The sequence below is a fragment of the Ranitomeya variabilis genome, chromosome 7 (genome assembly GCF_051348905.1).
Source record: "Ranitomeya variabilis isolate aRanVar5 chromosome 7, aRanVar5.hap1, whole genome shotgun sequence".
Taxonomy (NCBI): Eukaryota; Metazoa; Chordata; class Amphibia; order Anura; family Dendrobatidae; genus Ranitomeya; species Ranitomeya variabilis.
In genome coordinates, this window is record NC_135238.1 from 124930324 (window position 1) to 124951069 (window position 20746).

At 42.1% G+C, this 20746-nt stretch overlaps 1 protein-coding gene across 1 annotated transcript; it reads right to left on the reverse strand.

Annotated features, from left to right (window-relative positions):
• Positions 1-17943: 17943 nt before the first annotated feature.
• Positions 17944-19415, reverse strand: LOC143785450 (gamma-crystallin 2-like). Its single transcript, XM_077274321.1, has 3 exons — positions 19348-19415; positions 18802-19044; positions 17944-18271 (listed from the first exon to the last, which is right to left on the reverse strand). Exons 1-3 carry the CDS (start codon positions 19354-19356, stop codon positions 17996-17998), a joined length of 528 nt encoding a protein of 175 aa, XP_077130436.1. The 5' UTR covers positions 19357-19415; the 3' UTR covers positions 17944-17995.
• Between the last annotated feature and the right edge of the window lie 1331 nt (positions 19416-20746).

A 20746-nucleotide genomic window follows, 5' to 3' on the forward strand; every position in this document is an offset into this window, starting at 1 on the left:
CAATGTGTAAAACCAAGGAGTATGGGAATACAAAATGCATATTGTGAAGTGGATTTTCATGGGCACATCCACTATGTGGGTTCCAAGGCCTAATGGGGTGCATATGACTATGCAGCAGGGCTGGCCTTGCCGCCAATGTGTAAAACAAAGGAGTACAGGAGTACAAAATGCATATTGTGAAGTGGATTTTCATGGGCCCATCCACTATGTGGGTTCCAATGTCTAATGGGGTGCATATGACTATGCAGCAGGGCTGGCCTTGCCGCCAATGTGTAAAACAAAGGAGTACGGGAGTACAAAATGCATATTGTGAAGTGGATTTTCATGGGCCCATCCACTATGTGGGTTCCAAGGCCTAATGGAGTGAATATGACTGACTATGCAGCAGGGCTCGCCTTCCTGCCATTGTGTAAAACAAAGGAGTATGGGAGTACAAAATGCATATTGTGAAGTGGATTTTCATGGGCAAATCCACTATGTGGGTTCCAAGGCCTAATGGGGTGCATATGACTGACTATGCAGCAGGGCTGGCCTTGCTAGCAATGTGTAAAACCAAGGAGTACAGGAGTACAAAATGCATATTGTGAAGTGGATATTCATGGGCCCATCCACTATGTGGGTTCCAAGGCCTAATGGGGTGCATATGACTGACTATGCAGCATGGCTGGCCTTGCTGGCAATGTGTAAAACCAAGGAGTATGGGAATACAAAATGCATATTGTGAAGTGGATTTTCATGGGCACATCCACTATGTGGGTTCCAAGGCCTAATGGGGTGCATATGACTATGCAGCAGGGCTGGCCTTGCCGCCAATGTGTAAAACCAAGGAGTACGGGAGTACAAAATGCATATTGTGAAGTGGATTTTCATGGGCCTATCCACTATGTGGGTTCCAAGGCCTAATGGGGTGCATATGACTATGCCGCAGGGCTGGCCTTGCCGCCAATGTGTAAAACCAAGGAGTACGGGAGTACAAAATGCATATTGTGAAGTGGATTTTCATGGGCCTATCCACTATGTGGGTTCCAAGGCCTAATGGGGTGCATATGACTGACTATGCAGCAGGGCTCGCCTTCCTGCAAAGGTGTAAAACAAAGGAGTATGGGAGTGCAAAATGCATATAGTGAAGTGGATTTTCATGGTGCTCATCCACTATGTGGGTTAAAAGGCTTATTGGGGTGCATATAAATTGGTAGCAGGGCAGGCCTTGAATTCAAGGCAACACTTTTTCAGGAGTCCCCCCTGGACATCTTATGACAGGGGTATTATGGTGCATCCTAATTCTTGGCAGCCCAGCCACTCACAGCATAGGCTACAACAGCTTAGGAGACCCACTGTTTCATAAAGGCCCTTTAAAAAGATTAATGCCACCTGATGCACCAGTAAAAATAGACTCTATGACTTTAAGAGTCTCTCCTTCGTAAATGAAACAGGATGGGTCTGCTTATGTGTCACACACCACATGGCCAGCTAGGGTTGTTAAATGTTACAATGATATTTCACAGTGAATGCATTTGTAGTGGTTGAAAGCAATGTTAAAGTTGAAAAACGCTTCAAAAATGCAGCGTCTGAACTAAGCCTAAGTGAGAGAGGAAATTTTTGGTCTGGGGTTAAATATTTGGCCATACAAGCAAGCCATTAACCTGCAAAGGATGTACCTTGACATATTTCCAAGCAAAACCCGTTTTGGTTTCGTTTTAATGTGTCTTTTGTGGCACCGGGAAAAATGGCATGAATCTTGGAAAAAAATGATTAAAGCTGTGAACTAGGAGTCAGGAATGCTTCCAGGGGCGATCCCCATGAGGTTCCTGTGTCATTTGAGCAGTGTTTCCATCATTTTCAGACGTTTTTAGACCTTAAAAGGACCCCTGGGGGGATTGCGGTAAAAATACTTGGGTCTCCCATAGACTTACATTGGGCTTGTTGTTCTGGCCGAGTACCAGAGTATTCCAATTTGCTTGACCCGAGCAACGAGCACCCGAGCATTTTAATGCGCGCCCATCACTAATATCTATCTATCTATAGATGTATCTATCTATCTATCTATAGATATATCTATAGATAGATATATCTTTAGATAGATAATACCAAACCCGATGTTTAGTAATAAACATAATAAAATGGTACATAAAGAGTTAAATAAAGACACACACACAAAATCTGCGTTAGGCCGGGGTCACACTTGCGAGAAACTCGCACAAGTCTCCCACCTCAATACCCTGCACTTGGGACCGGAACGTTCAGCTACATAGAAATAGATGCAGCCGCACACTCCGGTCCCAAGTGCTGGCGGCAGTGCTGGGTATTGATGTGTGAGACTCGTGTGAGTTTCTCGCAAATGTGACCCCGGGCTTTAACGCAATATCTGTTCAATTTAAAAAAATGGAAAAAAAATGCGTGGGCTCCAGCGCAATTTTCAAGTCCAGAGTGGGAAAGCCAGTGACTGGAGGCCGATGTTTGTAGCCTAAGAAGGGGTTAATAACCATGGAGCTTCCCAGGCTATGAATATCAGCCTGCAGCTGTATATTTAGCCTTTACTGGCTATTAAAATAGGGGGGGAATTTTCCAATGCAGCTGGGCCGAAAGTGACAGTATGAACTATACTGTACTCACAGCGGCGGAGGGATACAGTGCAGAAGGGTACCTTATGTCATTGTATCGCCAGAGCCACTGGATCAGCTCTGCTGATGTGACAGCTCCCCATGGGAGATTGTCATGGGAAACTCGTTATTACATGGATTACTGCAGATCAGGGAGTATATTGTTGGTTTATTATTTTTATATTTCTTACAGGTGATCAAGGGCTTCGGGGACTAGGTGATTGGTGAGTATGTACTCTATGTTGTATGTACTGTATGTCTATATGTATGTACCGTATATGTGTGTATGTGTTTTGTTTTTTTTTACACTTGAACACAGTAGCCGGATGATGGGACTATACTGTCTCATCATCCGGCTAGATGTCACTGTAGCAGGCATAGCCGGATGGGACTAGAAGTCCCATCAGATGATGCCTGCCTACATACAGATGCGCACACACACAGCCCCGCACACATCCAGCCCCGCACACGCCAACGCACACCCACACAGCCCCACAGACCCCCACATATTCCCTCACAGCTCCGCAGACCCCCTGCAAATCCTCCCACAGCTCCACACACCCCCGCACATCCCCACACAGCTCCGCAGAACCCCACAGGCAGACACACACAGCCCCGCAGACTCCCGCACAGCCCAGCACAGCCCCGCAGACACACACAGATACACAGAAACACCTGCACACAGACACGCACATCTTCCCCGCACACACAGTCCCCACCCACACACTTAGTCTCCACCCACACTCCCCCCACACACTCCTCCCCTTCCCAATCTGCAGCGTTTCTCACAGGCAACTCTGCAGCAAAACTGCAGATCCTGTGGTTCTGCTGCAGATTAAACTGAATCAATGGAAGTCAATGGGTGAAGAAATGCTGCAGATCCACAAAAAGATTTGACATGCTGTGGAAAATAAAACGCTGCGATTCCGCGCGTTTTTTTCCGCAGCATGTGGACAGCGTTTTTATATTTCCCATTGATTAACATTGTGTTCACAATGCACTGCGGATTTGAGGCAATTCCACCAGTCCAAAAATGCTGCACAAAAGCATCACAATCCGCAACGTGTGCACATACCCTTAAGGTTCATGACTCTACCATAAGGCAAAAATGGCCTGCATGGCAGAGTTCCAAGGTGACGACCACTGCTGAACAATAAGAACATAAAGCTTTGTCTCAGTTTTTCTAGAAAACATCTTTTTTACTTCAATACATTTTTATTGCATATTTCAAAAAAGAAAACATATAAGCAACAACACCCCCAATATAGGGGTTTAAACAAGGGAAACATAAGCATAAATGCGCGTACTCATAGATTGACATAATGTATAAAACAGAAAACGTATCGACACTTGCATGAAAAAGCATATGAAAAGACATATATCTTCAATGCAAAGGGGCATACCTCTGACTAAGTAACCACGGTTCCCATATTCGATCAACCTTTTTCTTGGTAACAGACGAGTGCGCCAGAGTTTGCTCATATTGACAATGTATATTGATTTTGTCCACCGCTTCTCTCATGGTGGCTAGACACTTCCCCGTCCATTTAGCTGCAAAGGGGAGCCTAGCTGCAATCAGAATATGTGACACTATACCCCTGATATCTAAAGGAAAATCAGTTGTCCCTATATGCAACAGTCCCATTGATGGTGTCAAGTTAAACTGAATCCCAGTCATCTCTCTTAACAACATATTTATAGTATTCCAAAAAAATGATTGCCACAGGACAGGACCACCACATATGGCTCAATGATCCTAAATTTCCGCAACCTCTCCAGCAAGCCAAAGTCTGGTTTGGCCCATAATGTACTAGTTGTCTTGGACCTATACCACCTAAAATGCATCTTTTTTAACTGTTCTAGATGACAAATACAAGATGATACTCTACGTATTTCTCTTAAACTATCCCTCCATTCCTCTGGATCACATGTTGTCCCCAATTCTTTCTCCCATTTTAGCATATATGATAATTTAGTATCCAACTCTGGATCATTTAATACACTATAGAGGATTGAAACACCTTTGGGGCCTGATTCGGGTCGTAGGAGGAATCCCATGGCTTTGTGATTCACAGGAGGATTAAGGAAGAGGGAGTCTGGCGTAGTTTGGAGCAGATGTCTGATCTGTAGGTACTGGTAAAAAAGATGCCTAATACCAGGGAATTTGGAACAAAGTTGATCGAATGGGATAGCAAGAGAGCCATCTATCAAGTCTTGGAGGGATTTAACTCCTGCTGTGGACCAGCGTTGTAAGTTAATAAAGGGGATATGCATTTCCAAAGCTTTTAAGGAAATATTTGTTAAGGGAATATTTAGAATGCTTGAAGCAAATTTCCTCCAATAACATATTGTTGTTAATGTGGTAGGTAGACACGGGGTGTAATTACTAAGTTTAATAGCTTCCATTTCCAACGTAAGCCGCGTCAAGGTCAATTTAGAATAAAATGACTCAATCTGAAGCCACTTATGTGTCTTATCCAATAACCACCGGTCTCTATTACCCATTAATACCGTCGCTTTATGATAAGCATGTAAGTTAGGGGCACCCATCCCCTCCAAATTCATAAGTATAATATAGTAACATAACAGCCACTCTTGGTTTTTTATATGCCCAAATGAAGTCATTAGCTATTTTTTTAAGGGATTTAATTATTCTAAGAGGAATCGGGACTGGGATACAACATCTTGGGAAGTACCAACATCTTATAAATGTTAATCCTTGCCATGCATGACATAGTAGCTTTACGTAATTCATCCAGATCCCTCCTAGATTCTTGTATCAATTTTGAAAAATTCCTTTCCACCAATTGTGTAGCATTAGTGAGGACTATGCCTAAATATGGGAGTTCATCACTCACCCACTTAAAGGGATACTCCGGCTCCAAAAATTCTTGAGTTGTGGGTGGAACCAATACAGGAAACGCCAAAGATTTAGCAGCATTTAGTTTATAGTATCAGACATTAGCAAACTCCTCCAAAGCAAGGATAATAGGATGGAATGAGGACTATACATTAGTACAAGAGATAATTACATCATCTGCGTATAATCCAATTTTGTGAGACACATGTCCAACTCTAATACCTGCTATATCCTGGGTACTCCTTATTTTTTCCACAAAAGGTTCCATGCACAAGGCAAAATAATAGGAGACAATGGGCAGCCTTGACGTGTACCATTAGATATACAAAATGACTCTGAAAGGAACCCTGATGATAAAACTTTGGCAGAGGGATTCGAGTACATAGCACATATTGCCGAGTAAATGGTGCCAGTCAGACCAAATTTTCGTAGAACACTTTTGAGATACCTCCCATCCCACTCAATTCTGCTATCCGGATTAAATGTATCATCCTGCAAGTTCCGTCCTTCGCTTCCTGACCTGCTACAAATCCTACATGATCAGACGAAACATGGTGTAATCTAATTGCAAACATTTTAGAGAAAATTTTAACATTTCAGTTTAAGAGTGCAATGGGCCTAAAATTACTAGGACATATTGTAGGTTTCCCCAGTTTAGGCACAGTAGTAATAGTGGCCTCTAAATTCGTGACAAATACAGATTCTGAATTTTGCCATGAATTAAATATACGAAGGAGGTAGGGAGTCAAATATTGATGAAATTGGCAATAGTACTCTTTTGATAACCCATCTGGGCCAGGGGATTTATGACACTGTAAGTTTGATGGTGTTCCGAATTTCCTCCTCTGTAAATGGGGCATTGATTATGTTCAGTTGTTCCTGTGATATTTGGGTTAGGTTTATAGATTGTAGATATCTATCAATATTAGCTTGGGAGGGCTGCGGAGTGGTGGGATCAGTCACCAGATTATAGAGATGTTTAGTAATTAGCAAAAACCTTTACTATTTATAATGGATTTTGGATACACTTCCCTTGTTGATCTACTAAATGGACAATTCTAGCTCGTCCCTCTCTTTTTTTGACTCTATGCACTAACAGCATCCCAGCTTTATCTCCTGATGCATAATAATTACTTTTAAGTTTCTTAAGATTATATTCACATAGCAACAACAGGTTAAGGGTACCGTCACACAGTCACACTTTGATCGCTACGACGGTACGATTCGTGACGTTCCAGCGATATCCATACGATATCGCAGTGTCTGACACGCAGCAGCGATCAGGGATCCTGCTGAGAATCGTACGTCGTAGCAGATCGTATGGAACTTTCTTTCGTCGCTTGATCTCCCGCTGACATCGCTGGATCATTGTGTGTGACAGCGATCCAGCGATGTGTTCGCTTGTAACCAGGGTAAACATCGGGTAACTAAGCGCAGGGCCGCGCTTAGTAACCCGATGTTTACCGTGGTTACCAGCGTAAACGTAAAAAAAACAAACAGTACATACTCACATTCCGGTGTCTGTCCTCCGGCGTCTCAGCTTCTCTGCACTGTGAGCGCCGGCCAGCCAGAAAGCGAGCACAGCGGTGACGTCTGACGTCACCGCTGTGCTTTCCGGCCGCTGTGCTTACACAGTGCAGAGAAGCTGAGACACCGGAGGACAGACACCGGAATGTAAGTATGTACTGTTTGTTTTTTTTACGTTTACGCTGGTAACCAGGGTAAACATCGGGTTACTAAGCGCGGCCCTGCGCTTAGTAACCCGATGTTTACCCTGGTTACCCGGGGACTTCGGCATCGCTCCAGCGCCGTGATTGCAACGTGTGACCGCAGTCTACGACGCTGGAGCGATAATCATACGATCGCTGCGACGTCACGGATCGTGCCGTCGTAGCGATCAAAATGGCACTGTGTGACGGTACCCTTACTCTTAGTTTGAATCGGATATTATAGATTTCGTCAGACAGAGCTGGTGTGATCGCTATTTTATTTAAAGACTCTAATTGTTGAAGCCAGGCTAACAAAGAAACCCTGCTGAATTCCCTTTTACACTCCAGAGAGGAAGCTTGTTGCAGAAAGATGCTTCTAATTACGGCTTTATGAGCCGACCACAGGGACTCGTCTGTGACTTCTCCATTGTTGTTCAACTGGAAGTAATGTTGGAGCTCAGTCTGTACTTTCTCTACCACCTTGCTTTGTAACAATAAGGATGTATTTAACTGCCACCTAGCAGAAGGATTAGATTGATGACGTAGACTTAAGGTACCTTCACACTCAGCAACTTTACAACGAGAATGACAACGATCCGTGACGTTGCAGCGTCCTGGTTAGCGATCTCGTTGTGTTTGACACGCAGCAGCGATCTGGATCCCGCTGTGATATCGCTGGTCAGAGCTAAAACTCCAGAACTTTATTTGGTCGTCAGGTCGGCGTGTATCGTCGTGTTTGACAGCAAAAGCAATGATGCCAGCAATGTTTTACATGGAGCTAACGACCTGTAAGAACGATAAGTGAGTCACCGTTACGTCACAGGATCGCTCCTGCATCGTTCTGGAGCTGCTGTGTTTTTGACGTCTCTACAGCGACCTAAACAGCGACGCTGCAGCGATCGGCTCGTTGTCTATATCGCTGCAGCGTCGCTAAGTGTGACGGTACATAGTCTCAGGAATATCGGAGCATGGTCTGACCACGTAATCAATCCAATAGCCGCTGATCTGCATCTATTTAGAGTCGTATTGTCAACCAAGAAATAATCTATTCTGCTATATGTCCGGTGACGGAAGGAGTAGAATCTATAGTCACGTTCAGCAGCATGGGAATATCTCCAATAATCATGGAGACAATATTCCTTCACCACTACTTTCAGGTCCCTCCTAAAATGGGTTAATTTACTAGAGCAATCCATCTCTCTATCTATAGGGGCATTGAAGTCTCCACATATAATCTTTTCTCCTTTAGCTAATTCAGTTACCGTATCTTATGAAACACCTTGCGAGCAGATGTGCATTGGGCTTCATTAGGGGCATTGTTATGATCTGGTGGTTTAGGAGCAACATGGGACGAGCTCTGGAGGAGGTGGTACCTGTACTGACCGCAGTTCCTGAGCTTAACACAACACTAGAAGTAGCCGTGGGATGTTCCTGTCACTCCCTAGACACCTCGTCACAGCCGGAGGACTAACTTCCCCTAAAGGTAGAAACAGGAAAGCTATCTTGCCTCAGAGAAAATCCCCAAAGGATAGACAGCTCCCCACAAATATTGACTGTGAGTGGAGAGGGAAATGACATACGCAGAATGAAACCAGGATGAAGCAAAGGAGGCCACTCTAGCTAGATAGATAGGATAGGACAGAATACTGTGCGGTCAGTATTAAAAAACTAGAAAAATCCACCACAGAGTTTACAAAAGTCTCCACACCTGACTAAAGGTGTGGAGAGTAAATCTGCTTCCCAGAGCTACCAGCTTAACTGAATAAATCCATACTGACAAGCTGGACTAGAAAAAACATAGAAAGTGCAGAACGATAAAGTCCACAAAATGTGGACAGCAAAAGAACCAAGCAAGGACTTATCTTTGCTGAACAGGTCAGAACATCAGGGAAATCCAAGCAGAGATGTGAATCCAACCAGGAACCATTGAAAACTGGCACTGGCTGAAGGATAGAGCCAGGCTTAAATAGCCGAGCCAGAATAGACGATCAGTGGAAGCAGCTGCTGACTGCTAAATCCAAGGAGCAGCCGTTCCACTTAAAACCACCGGAGGGAGCCCAAGAGCAGAACTCACAAAAGTGCCACTTACAACCACCGGAGGGAGCCCAAGAGCGGAATTCACAACAGTACCCCCCCTTGAGGAGGGGTCACCGAACCCTCACCAGAGCCCCCAGGCCGATCAGGACGAGCCAAGTGAAAAGCACGAACCAAATCGGCGGCATGAACATCGGAGGCAACAACCCAAGAATTATCCTCCTGGCCATAACCCTTCCACTTGACAAGATACTGAAGCCTCCGCCTCGAAAAACGAGAATCCAAAATTTTCTCAACCTCATATTCCAACTCCCCCTCAACCAACACCGGGGCAGGAGGATCAACAGAGGGAACAATGGGCACCACATATCTCCGCAACAAAGATCTATGGAAAACATTATGGAAAGAATCACCCCTTCCTTAAGAATGCCAACTGGCTCAAGGACTCCAGGAGAATCAGGCAAAAAACTCCTAGAGAGGGCATCAGCCTTAACATTCTTAGATCCCGGAAGATACGAGACCACAAAATCAAAACGGGAGAAAAACAGGGACCATCGAGCCTGTCTAGGGTTCAGCCGCTTGGCCGACTCGAGGTAAATCAGATTCTTATGATCGGTCAAGACCACAACGCGGTGCTTGGCTCCCTCAAGCCAATGTCGCCACTCCTCAAATGCCCACTTCATAGCCAACAACTCCCGATTGCCGATGTCATAATTGCGCTCCGCAGGCGAAAACTTTCTGGAAAAAAAGGCACACGGTTTCATCAAAGAACTCAGAATTCCTCTGAGACAAAATGGCCCCTGTCCCAATCTCAGAAGCGTCAACCTCAACCTGAAAAGGAAGAGAAACATCTGGCTGACGCAACACAGGGGCAGAAGTGAGTCGGCGTTTAAGCTCCTGAAAGGCCTCAACAGCCACAGAGATCCAATTCGTCACATCAGCGCCTTTCTGCGTCAAATCGGTCAGGGGCTTAACCACACTGGAAAAGTTGGCAATGAAACGGCGATAAAAATTAGCAAAGCCCAAAAATTTCTGAAGGCTCTTCACAGATGTGGGTTGAATCCAGTCATGAATGGCTTGGACCTTAACAGGATCCATTTCTATAGACGAGGGAGAAAAAATAAAACCCCAAAAAGAGACCTTCTGAACTTCAAATAGGCACTTAGACCCCTTTAAAAATAAAGCATTATCACGAAGGATCTGGAATACCATCCTGACCTGCTTCACATGAGACTCCCAATCATCGGAAAAAATCTAAATATCATCCAAATACACAATCATGAATTTATCAAGGTAATTGCGGAAAATATCATGCATGAAGGACTGAAATACAGAAGGAGCATTAGAAAGCCCGAAAGGCATCACAAGGTATTCAAAATGGCCTTCGGGCGTATTAAATGCAGTTTTCCATTTGTCACCCTGTTTAATACGAACAAGATTATATGCCCCTCGAAGGTCAATCTTTGTAAACCAACTAGCCCCCTTAATCCAAGCAAACAAATCAGAAAGCAAAGGCAAAGGGTATTGGAATTTGACCGTGATCTTATTAAGAAGGCGATAATCAATACAGGGTCTCAAGGAGCCATCCTTCTTGGCAACAAAAAAGAATCCCGCTCCCAATGGTGACGAAGACGGCCGAATATGCCCCTTCTCCAAAGAATCCTTACATAACTCCGCATGGCGGCATGCTCTGGCACAGACAGATTGAAAAGTCGGCCCTTAGGGAACTTACAGCCAGGAATCAAGTTAATAGCACAATCACAGTCCCTATGTGGAGGAAGGGAACTGGACTTGGGCTCATCAAATACATCCTGGAAATCCGACAAAAACTCAGGGACTTCAGAAGAGGGGGAAGAGGAAATTGACATCAAAGGAACGTCACTATGTACCCCTTGACAACCCCAACTAGTCACAGACATAGATTTCCAATCCAGCACCGGATTATGTACCTGTAACCATGGAAAACCCAATACAACAACATCATGCAAATTATGCAACACCAGAAAACGGCAATCTTCCTGATGTGCTGGAGCCATGAACATGGTTAGCCGAGTCCAATACTGAGGTTTATCCTTGGCCAACGGTGTAGCATCAATGCCCCTCAAAGGAATAGGGCTCTGCAAAGGCTGCAAGGAAAAACCACAGCGCCTGGCGAATTCCAAGTCCATTAAGTTCAGGGCAGCGCCTGAATCCACAAATGCCATGACAGAAAAGGACGATAATGAGCAAATCAGGGTCACAGATAAGAGAAATTTAGGCTGTACAGTACTAATGGTAACAGACCTAGCGACCCTCTTAGTACGCTTAGGGCAAACAGAAATTACATGAGCAGAATCACCACAGTAAAAACACAGCCTATTCTGACGTCTGAATCCCTGCCGTTCCGCTCTAGTCAAAATCCTTTCACATTGCATAGGCTCAGGACTGTGCTCAGAAGATACCGCCATATGGTGCACAACTTTGCGCTCGCGCAGGCGCCGATCAATCTGAATGGCTAGAGACATAGATTCGCTCAAACCAGCAGGCGTGGTGAACCCCACCATAACATCTTTAAGGGCTTCAGAAAGACCCTTTCTGAAAATTGCAGCCAAGGCATCCTCATTCCATTTAGTGAGCACAGACCATTTTCTAAATTTCTGGCAGTATAATTCTGCCACTTCCTGACCCTGACACAGGGCCAACAAAGCTTTTTCTGCATGATCCACAGAATTAGGTTCGTCACACAATAATCCGAGCGCTTGAAAAAATGCATCTACATTAAGCAATGCCGGATCCCCTGATTCAAGGGAGAATGCCCAGTCCTGAGGGTCACCACGCAGCAGCAAGATGACAATTTTAACCTGCTGAATGGGATCACCAGAGGAACGGGGTTTCAAAGCAAAAAACAATTTGCAGTTATTTTTAAAGTTCAAAAACTTAGATCTGTCCCCAAAAAACAAATCAGGAGTAGGAATTCTAGGCTCTAAAGCCGTAGTCTGGACAACATAATCTTGGATACTCTGTACTCTTGCAGCAAGTTGATCCACACGAGAAAACAAACCCTGAACATCCATGCCAGCGCCAAAATCCTGAACCACCCAGAGATTAAGAGGAAAAAAAAGACAAAACAGACTGCAGAAAAAAAAATGGCTCAGAACTTTTTTTTCCTTCTTTTGAGATGCATTTAATTCATTTTTGGCCAGATGTACTGTTATGATCTGGTGGTTTAGGAGCAACATGGGACGAGCTCTGGAGGAGGTGGTACCTGTACTGACCGCAGTTCCTGAGCTTAACACAACACTAGAAGAAGCCGTGGAATGTTCCTGTCACTCCCTAGACACCTCGTCACAGCCGGAGGACTAACTTCCCCTAAAGGTAGAAACAGGAAAGCTATCTTGCCTCAGTGAAAATCCGCAAAGGATAGTCAGCCCCCCACAAATATTGACTGTGAGTGGAGAGGGAAATGACATACGCAGAATGAAACCAGGATGAAGCAAAGGAAGCCACTCTAGCTAGATAGATAGGATAGGACAGAATACTGTGCGGTCAGTATTAAAAAACTAGAAAAATCCACCACAGAGTTTACAAAAGTCTCCACACCTGACTAAAGGTGTGGAGGGTAAATCTGCTTCCCAGAGCTACCAGCTTAACTGAATAAATCCATACTGACAAGCTGGACTAGAAAAAACATAGAAAGTGCAGAACGATAAAGTCCACAAAATGTGGACAGCAAAAGAACCAAGCAAGGACTTATCTTTGCTGAACAGGTCAGAACATCAGGGAAATCCAAGCAGAGATGTGAATCCAACCAGGAACCATTGAAAACTGGCACTGGCTGAAGGATAGAGCCAGGCTTAAATAGCCGAGCCAGAATAGACGATCAGTGGAAGCAGCTGCTGACTGCTAAATCCAAGGAGCAGCCGTTCCACTTAAAACCACCGGAGGGAGCCCAAGAGCAGATCTCACAAAAGTGCCACTTACAACCACCGGAGGGAGCCCAAGAGCGGAATTCACAACAGGGCATACACCACTACCAGCATATGTAGTTCACCATTGAGGGAGCAGACTAGGATTAAAAGTCTGCCCATAGGATCCGCATAATCTCTATATTTCTAAATGTCACATTGTTTTTAATCATAATACAAACTGCTGCCTTTTTACTTGCATTATTAGCAAAAAAACTATGAGGGAACTGTGGATGATGGAATCTACTATTACCAGCTTCCAATAAGGCTGGTTTCACACTTGCGTTTTTATCTGCATGCGTTTTTTAAAAAAACGCATGTGTGAAAAAGCGCATGTAAACGCGGTAAAACGCATGCGTTTTTTAGACGCATGCGTTTTTATAGAAAACCACAAGAAAACAAGAAAAAACCAAAAAACCCTAACCCTAACCCTACCCCTAACCCTACCCCTAACCCTACCCCTACCCCTACCCCTAACCCTAACCCTAACCTGAAATGCGTGGCACTGAAATATGTTTATATACGTATATACGTATATAAGTGCCACGATATTTCAGTGGCCACGTATATAAGTGCCACGTACTTAAGTGCCACGTAAGTGCCACGTATTTAAGTGCCACGTATATAAGTGCCACGTATTTAAGTGCCACATATATAAGTGCCACGTATTTAAGTGCCACGTATATAAGTGCCACGTATTTAAGTGCCACGTATTTAAGTGCCACGTATTTCACGTAAATGCCACAATATTTCAATGCCACGCATTTAACCCTACACTTAACCCTACCCTAAATACGTGGCACTGAAATACGTGGCACTGAAATATCGTGGCACTGAAATACGTGGCACTGAAATATCGTGGCACTGAAATACGTGGCACTGAAATACGTGGCACTGAAATACGTGGCACTATGACTGTCAGAAAATGTTCATTAAACGGTTAGGGGTGAGGTTAGGGGTAGGGTTAGGGTTAGGGTTTGGATCCCTTTATCACCTTGATGGTGGTGGGTGACTTTTCAGTGTGTTTTCTGTTTTTTTCCAATAAAAACGCATGCGTTTTTAACGCAAACAAACGTATGTGCTTTAAAACGCATGCGTTTACATAGACAGCAATGCATTTTTTTGCCGCGAAAAAACGCATGCGTTTTTTCGCGGCAAATAAAACGCGCAAGAAAATACTGCAGGTAGAATTTCTGAAAATGAACGCATGCAGAAAAAAACGCATGCGTTTTCAATGTTAAATATAGGAAAAAAAACGCATGCGTTTTTTGTGCAAAAAACGCTGCAGACAAAAACGCAAGTGTGAAACCACCCTAAATGCATTTCTTGCAAACATATGACGTCAGCATGTGATTTTTTAACTTCCCTCCATAACATGGAACGTTTCATAGGTGAATTGAGGCCTCTAACATTCAAGGACATAAACTGTGTACTCATGTCCAAATAACAAACTTCCTATGGATGCAGCAAGCCCCAACAGACCAAGCCCCTCCACCATAACAGCTAATTAGTTCCCCAGCATAAATATAAAACCATAAGTTATATATCTTTATGAACTGAACAGAGATGCAAGTGTCAATCATCACATTAGAATGCACAATAGTCAAGAAAAAGAAAAAAGAAGAGTAAAAGAGTCATAAAAAAGGAAAAAATAAAAAAAATAGAAAAAACAGCAGTACTCAAAACAAAATCCAAACAACTGGATGCACAAAAAAATTCACATCCTCAAGTACCATCCAAAGAATGCAGAAAAATGACTGCAATGGGGTTGTGAGCTTTTCTAACTCTACTGAGATCCGCAGCAGAGTTGCCCACAGTCACAGGTTGCTAGGAACAGTGAGATCAGGATACAAATCCAAACAATCTTCCACCAGCTCCAGCAGACGGACTTTTCCAGTCTTCCACATAATATTTGAGAACATTCTGGGTCCAACCTTTCCCCCTAGGCGCTTGTCGCTGAGCAAAAGGGATATTCCAATCCTTAAGTCTGTCTTCAGTTTGTTTAGGGGTACGGCAAGCAATTATTCTCCCGTCATGCATAATCAACAGTTTTACTGGGTTAAAGCCCCATCTATATTTGGTGCCCACATCACGCAGAGCTTTAAATACATGTGTGTATTCACGCCTCTTGGCCAGAGTTACTGCAGATAAGTCTGGGAACACTTGTAGGGATTGCATCTCCTGGGGCAGAGTCGGATTTTTCCTCATTCTTTGCATGAATACATTCTTGGTGGTAAAAAAGTGTATTCTTGCCAGCAGGTCTCTAGGCAGATCTTGATCCACGTGTTTTGGTTTGGGGATTCTATGGATTCTATTCTATCAACCATTAAGTCTCTAATGGACATTTCAGGGAGAACAGCCTTTAAAAAGTTATGCAGGAAAGCAGGCAAATACTTATGCAAGACCTCCTCAGGGATCCCTCTCACCGGAACGTTGTTCCTGCGTGATCTATCCTCCAAGTCATATGTTTTATCACTGATACAAGCCAATTCTTCCTTTAAGGCTTCATTTTTCGTCGACTAGTGCATTGAAAGAAGTGGCATATTCAGCCATTTTATTCTCTAAATGAGAGGTGCACTCTCCCAGAGCTGAGATTTCTCCTTTCAGCTCTCTAAACATATTATGCCTGTCCTCTTTTAAAGACGCCCTCAAAGAGGAAGAAACTCCTGCATGTCCTCCTTACTGAGTGGGGCAGAGTGATGTGGATGAATCCCCTCTGTGCCTGCACCTCTCCCAGAGCCCCTAAAAGAGCGTGAGGAGCCTGAAGGGGATGCAGGCACCATTTTACCTGTTGCTTTGGTGGACTTTCCCCTCGCAAAGAAGTCAGGCAATCTCGGCGAGGATCCCCTCTTCAGTGATCTGCCGCGTGTCAGCATGTGCCTGTGCGGATGTAGGAGCTGTGGGTGAGTAGCTGCAGGAATCTGGGTTTCGAGTTGAGCCAGGATGGGCTGCTAAAAGTCCTGGGCTGCAGGAGCTCTGCAACTATGCAGCTGCCACACTTGGTAGCAGGCCACGTCCCCCGCTAGAAAATATCTTGATGATCATCAAGATTTTTGGGAGAATACTCTGTACACTGACAAGACAAAAGTTATACTTTTTGAAAGGTGTATGTCCCGTTACATGTGGCATAGAAGTAACACAGCATTTCAGAAAAGCAACATCATACAAACAGTAAAATATAGTGGTAGTAGTGTGATGGTTTGAGGCTGTTTTACTGCGTCAGCACCTGGAAGATTTGTTGTGGTAAATTTATCCATGAATTCTGCTGTCTACCAAAAAATCCTAAAGGGGAATATTCGGCCATCTGTTTGTGACCTCAATCTGAAGGGCACTTGGGTTATGCAGCAAGACAATGATCCAAAACACACTAGCAAGTCTACCTCTGAGTGACCTAAGATAGACAAAATTAAGACTTTGCTGTGGCCTAGTCAAAAATCCTGACCTTAATCCGATTGAGAAACAAACAATGAAACTCTCTCTCGAACAGGAAATCCAAATCCGGATATATATATATATATATATATATATATATATATATATATATATATATATATATATATATAAAAAAAGGAGATAACAGAAAAATGGATCCGTTGCATCAGTTTTTCACAATTCGCAACGGATCCGTTTTTTCAAAAATTTGCCAGATTGTGCCTGACGGCTAAAAACTGATGTGTGAAAGAGGCCTTAAACAACCAATTAGTTTCATATTTACTAATCAATATCTGTCGACAGGATATTATATGATGGCTAATGGCACTAAAGTGACTAAAGTCACTTTAATGCTGATTAAATCCTTCCCTTTCTTCTAAAAATCCATTTTGTTGTTTTTCAGAAATCCATAGATGAAATTCCATGCTAATGAGTTGCAAGTACAGTGGATGGACTCTCCACTTACAGATCTCCTGCCTCTCTCCTTATTCTTCACCATTGCTTGCATTTTGTCTCTAATGGAAAGGTCACTCTTCTTTCATTGATTTGCCTCCTGTGCACAATATGTGTGAGTCAGAGACTGGAGGCAGGCAATGGCGGTAGAATAGGGAGAGCACTTGTGGCTCATTAGCATTTTCAACTATGGATTTCTACAAGAAAAGTAATGATTGTAAGGATTTAAGCAGCATTAAAGTACCTTTACATATATATACCCTTAGTTCGATGTATAAATATTCATCAAGGTTAACCTGTGTTAGACCTAGCATTTCAACATAGAGGAAAAAAAAAAAAGATTGACTGGCTATTTGTTGAGTCACATTTGACTCCATTCACTTGAACAATTTCTCTTGATTACCTATCATTTACGTGTGATTATCACACCACCTTATAAACCTGACAGACCAATTCTTTAGTACAAGCTACCATAAACCTACTGCGATGGTCATAACAGCAGCTTGTCTCCTCATTCCTTTCTTCTGTCCTTGCAGACTTTAAGTCATTGCGCGCAGGGTCCTCTCTCCTTCTGTTCTAATCTAGTTCTAGTTTATTATACTTGTTTTATTTTTTATATTGTATGCTTGTGTTTTATATTGCTTTATGTTTCTTACTTTACGTAAACTCTGTTTGTGACTTCCTTTTAAACGTACAGCCCTGGAATTAAGGGCAAGTTAAAATGATGGATAATGTTTCGAATGTTGTCATCACATATTTCAGTTTAGGAGATTACAAAGTAGAAACAGGCCTATGTTTGTCTTTGTGTTTATTTGTCAGTCTTTTGCATCAGTTTTCCAGTTACTGTATATATTTTAGCGTTTTTACATATTTCTTAAAAACACGAAACACAAAAAAGTTGGGACCAAACATTTCATTCAGTGATGAGCTGTTTATTTAGTTCTTTAAATTATTACAATTAGTTTAATAATTCTCCCTTACACGTCTCAAAGAGCCAACCCTGGCATTGACAGAGCCCCAATCAGTGTATCTCCTGTACTCTCCAGGTCTCAGGTAATACTGGCGTCCCCTGTAGCTTGGCTGCTCATAGAAGATCCAATGTCCTTCAAGGACATTGCAGGAGTAGATGTCATGATAATTAAAACGCTCATGGACTGAGGAGCAATCGTCTACAAACTCCATGCTCTCTCCTCTGAAGTCTTCTCTCTCGTAAATTCTAATTCTGTAGGAACCACGTTGCTAGAATAGCAAATAACATGTCATTACGATAATCTGATAATCACAGGCTTTTTAAAATTATATTGGGATTTTAATACATAAAAATGTTTTAAGAATTTCTTATATCACCACCAGAGCACAAGACAAATCTGCATGACACGGTTTATTATATATATACAGTATATGTATATGTATATATATATATATATATATATATATATATATATATATATATATATATATAATGTATTACATTTGAATTTTTTAAATGCTAAAAACCTATGTGAAAATATATTTAAAAAGTTATATTTAGTCTATTTTTCTGTATTTAAAGGACAAGTATTCTGATAGGATTCCATTAAGGTAATGTTAAGTGTGTAGAAATCAAATTTCCTAAATGATAAAAATACCTCTTGCCTAATTCTTCAATGCAAAAAAGAAAAAATGTAAAACCAGAACGCAAAATTGTTAATAAGATACATAACACTGTGTTGAGTATACTTGTTTTTTTTACTCAAATTTTAAAATGAACTTAACCAAAGGGGACGCACCTGAGGAATGATACGACAAGACCTAATAGAGTCGTTGAAGCCCAACCACTGCTGGAAATCAGGATATTCTCCCCTCCTTAGGAAGTACTGGTGTCCAGTAAAGTTGGGCTGCTCATACAGCATCCAGTTTCCATTTTCCACACGAATGGAGTTGCAGCGGTTGAAAAAAGAATGAAGATCAGAACAATCAGAGCTGCACTCATAGGATCTGCCCTGGAAGTTCCTGTCCTCGTAGAAGATGATCTGAAATTAGATAACAATGGTAACACTGAGGAAATGTCTCATTACAAATTATATAAAAGCTCACAATGGTCCAGATTACATTTTTCATATTCCTTCAATGTATGTAAGTCCAGAGTATACCAGTCACTTTCACTTTGTAGCATCTCATCAGCTTCCTATTATACTCCACAAATCAGACATCTGGCATAGATGTAACAGCATTACCTGTTCTAAAATTTTTAATCAATAGAAAATTTAAATTGAAATGTCCCTTTTTACAATATTAATTTCACCTAGGCAAAGATGGATAGAAATATACATTACTTTTCCCATCTTGGTGGTTCAGCTGTCAGTGGATGCTTTGAGTGAACACTGTTTTGACAGGGAATGTGACATCCCTTATATACTCCTGTGTGGAACCATGGAAGGGACTCGGCAAGCTAGTTGTGTAAATGATAAATTAGTGAACTCAGCAAAAGAGACCTACACAATTCATTCACACAGGCTGTCACGCATTATTGGAGAATTTTCTTTCTTTAGTAAACGCTTAGGCAAAATCCGCTTTGTAGAGTTTCGAAAACAAAGGGGAAATGTCAGACGTCATATATGGGGTCAGCAGATTTCATAGGTCATTTTGTCAATTGTCAATGGCAACAGCTCAAGTCAGTTCTAGAATGTTGAGGCAATACTGGAATTTTGGGTTCACTATCACAGTAACTGCTGTAAAGAGTTAAAGGCCTACCTTATAATATGGCAACTACTTGAATGTATAAAACATAATTTTATGACAGTAATTGTTTTTCTTACAATTAAATATCACATTTACACACAAAACATTAATATGTTTAATTGAAATCTTTTTTTTTAAATGTAATTTATTCCATTAGTATTTTAAACCAAAAGTAGGAGAGAAAACTGCACAGAGAATATGTGTAATGGCAAGAATTGCAAGTCTTCCTGTTTTAGGTTCCACTCCTGGATTTGGATTACAAATGCTGATGAATAATACTGGCTAAAATAATGCAATGTCAAGGTGGCCTAAGTCTTAAAACTGTTGTTATGTAATTATGTTGCCCCTTACTCTTTAGATATTAACTGGTCAGAATTTATGTGTTTAGTGCCTGTAGACGCACATGTCCAGTAGACGTCTGGTTGTTTAGATCTTTTTTATTCATAGTAGAGGGATTCCTGCTAATATGAAATGAAGAATGTATGCATCATATTAGAATTTTCCCACTAGCAATGGTCATATTACTTAGACATACTGACCAGAAAATCAAAAGAAAACTCAGTTTGCAACAAGTATATAACTGCAATATTTAGAGTAAGGAGCATTTTTTTTCAAAACAATCTCACATAAAAAAAATGTCTTATGCTTTATATAGTCTAAGGAGAAATGTGTTTCCTAAATATAGGTCTATGGGTCTGTCCTTCAAATTAACAATTTCTTAATCTAAAAGAAAACCATAGTAAGTGGACTTCAAGTGCACTGCTGATTCAAGAGCGAATCCTAAATCATATTAGTTGAAGGTGGTTTATTTGTCAATGCATTTCAGAATCAAATTTGATTCCTTCCTCAGGACCACCACATGTGAAAATGACAACATAACATTCATGCGGTTTAATTCAAAGAAATTTTCAAATAAGAGTGCCAAAAATAAAAAGGGGTGGGGAAAGGAAAAAAGGGAGAGATCACATGTATTAAAATATAATATCATCATAG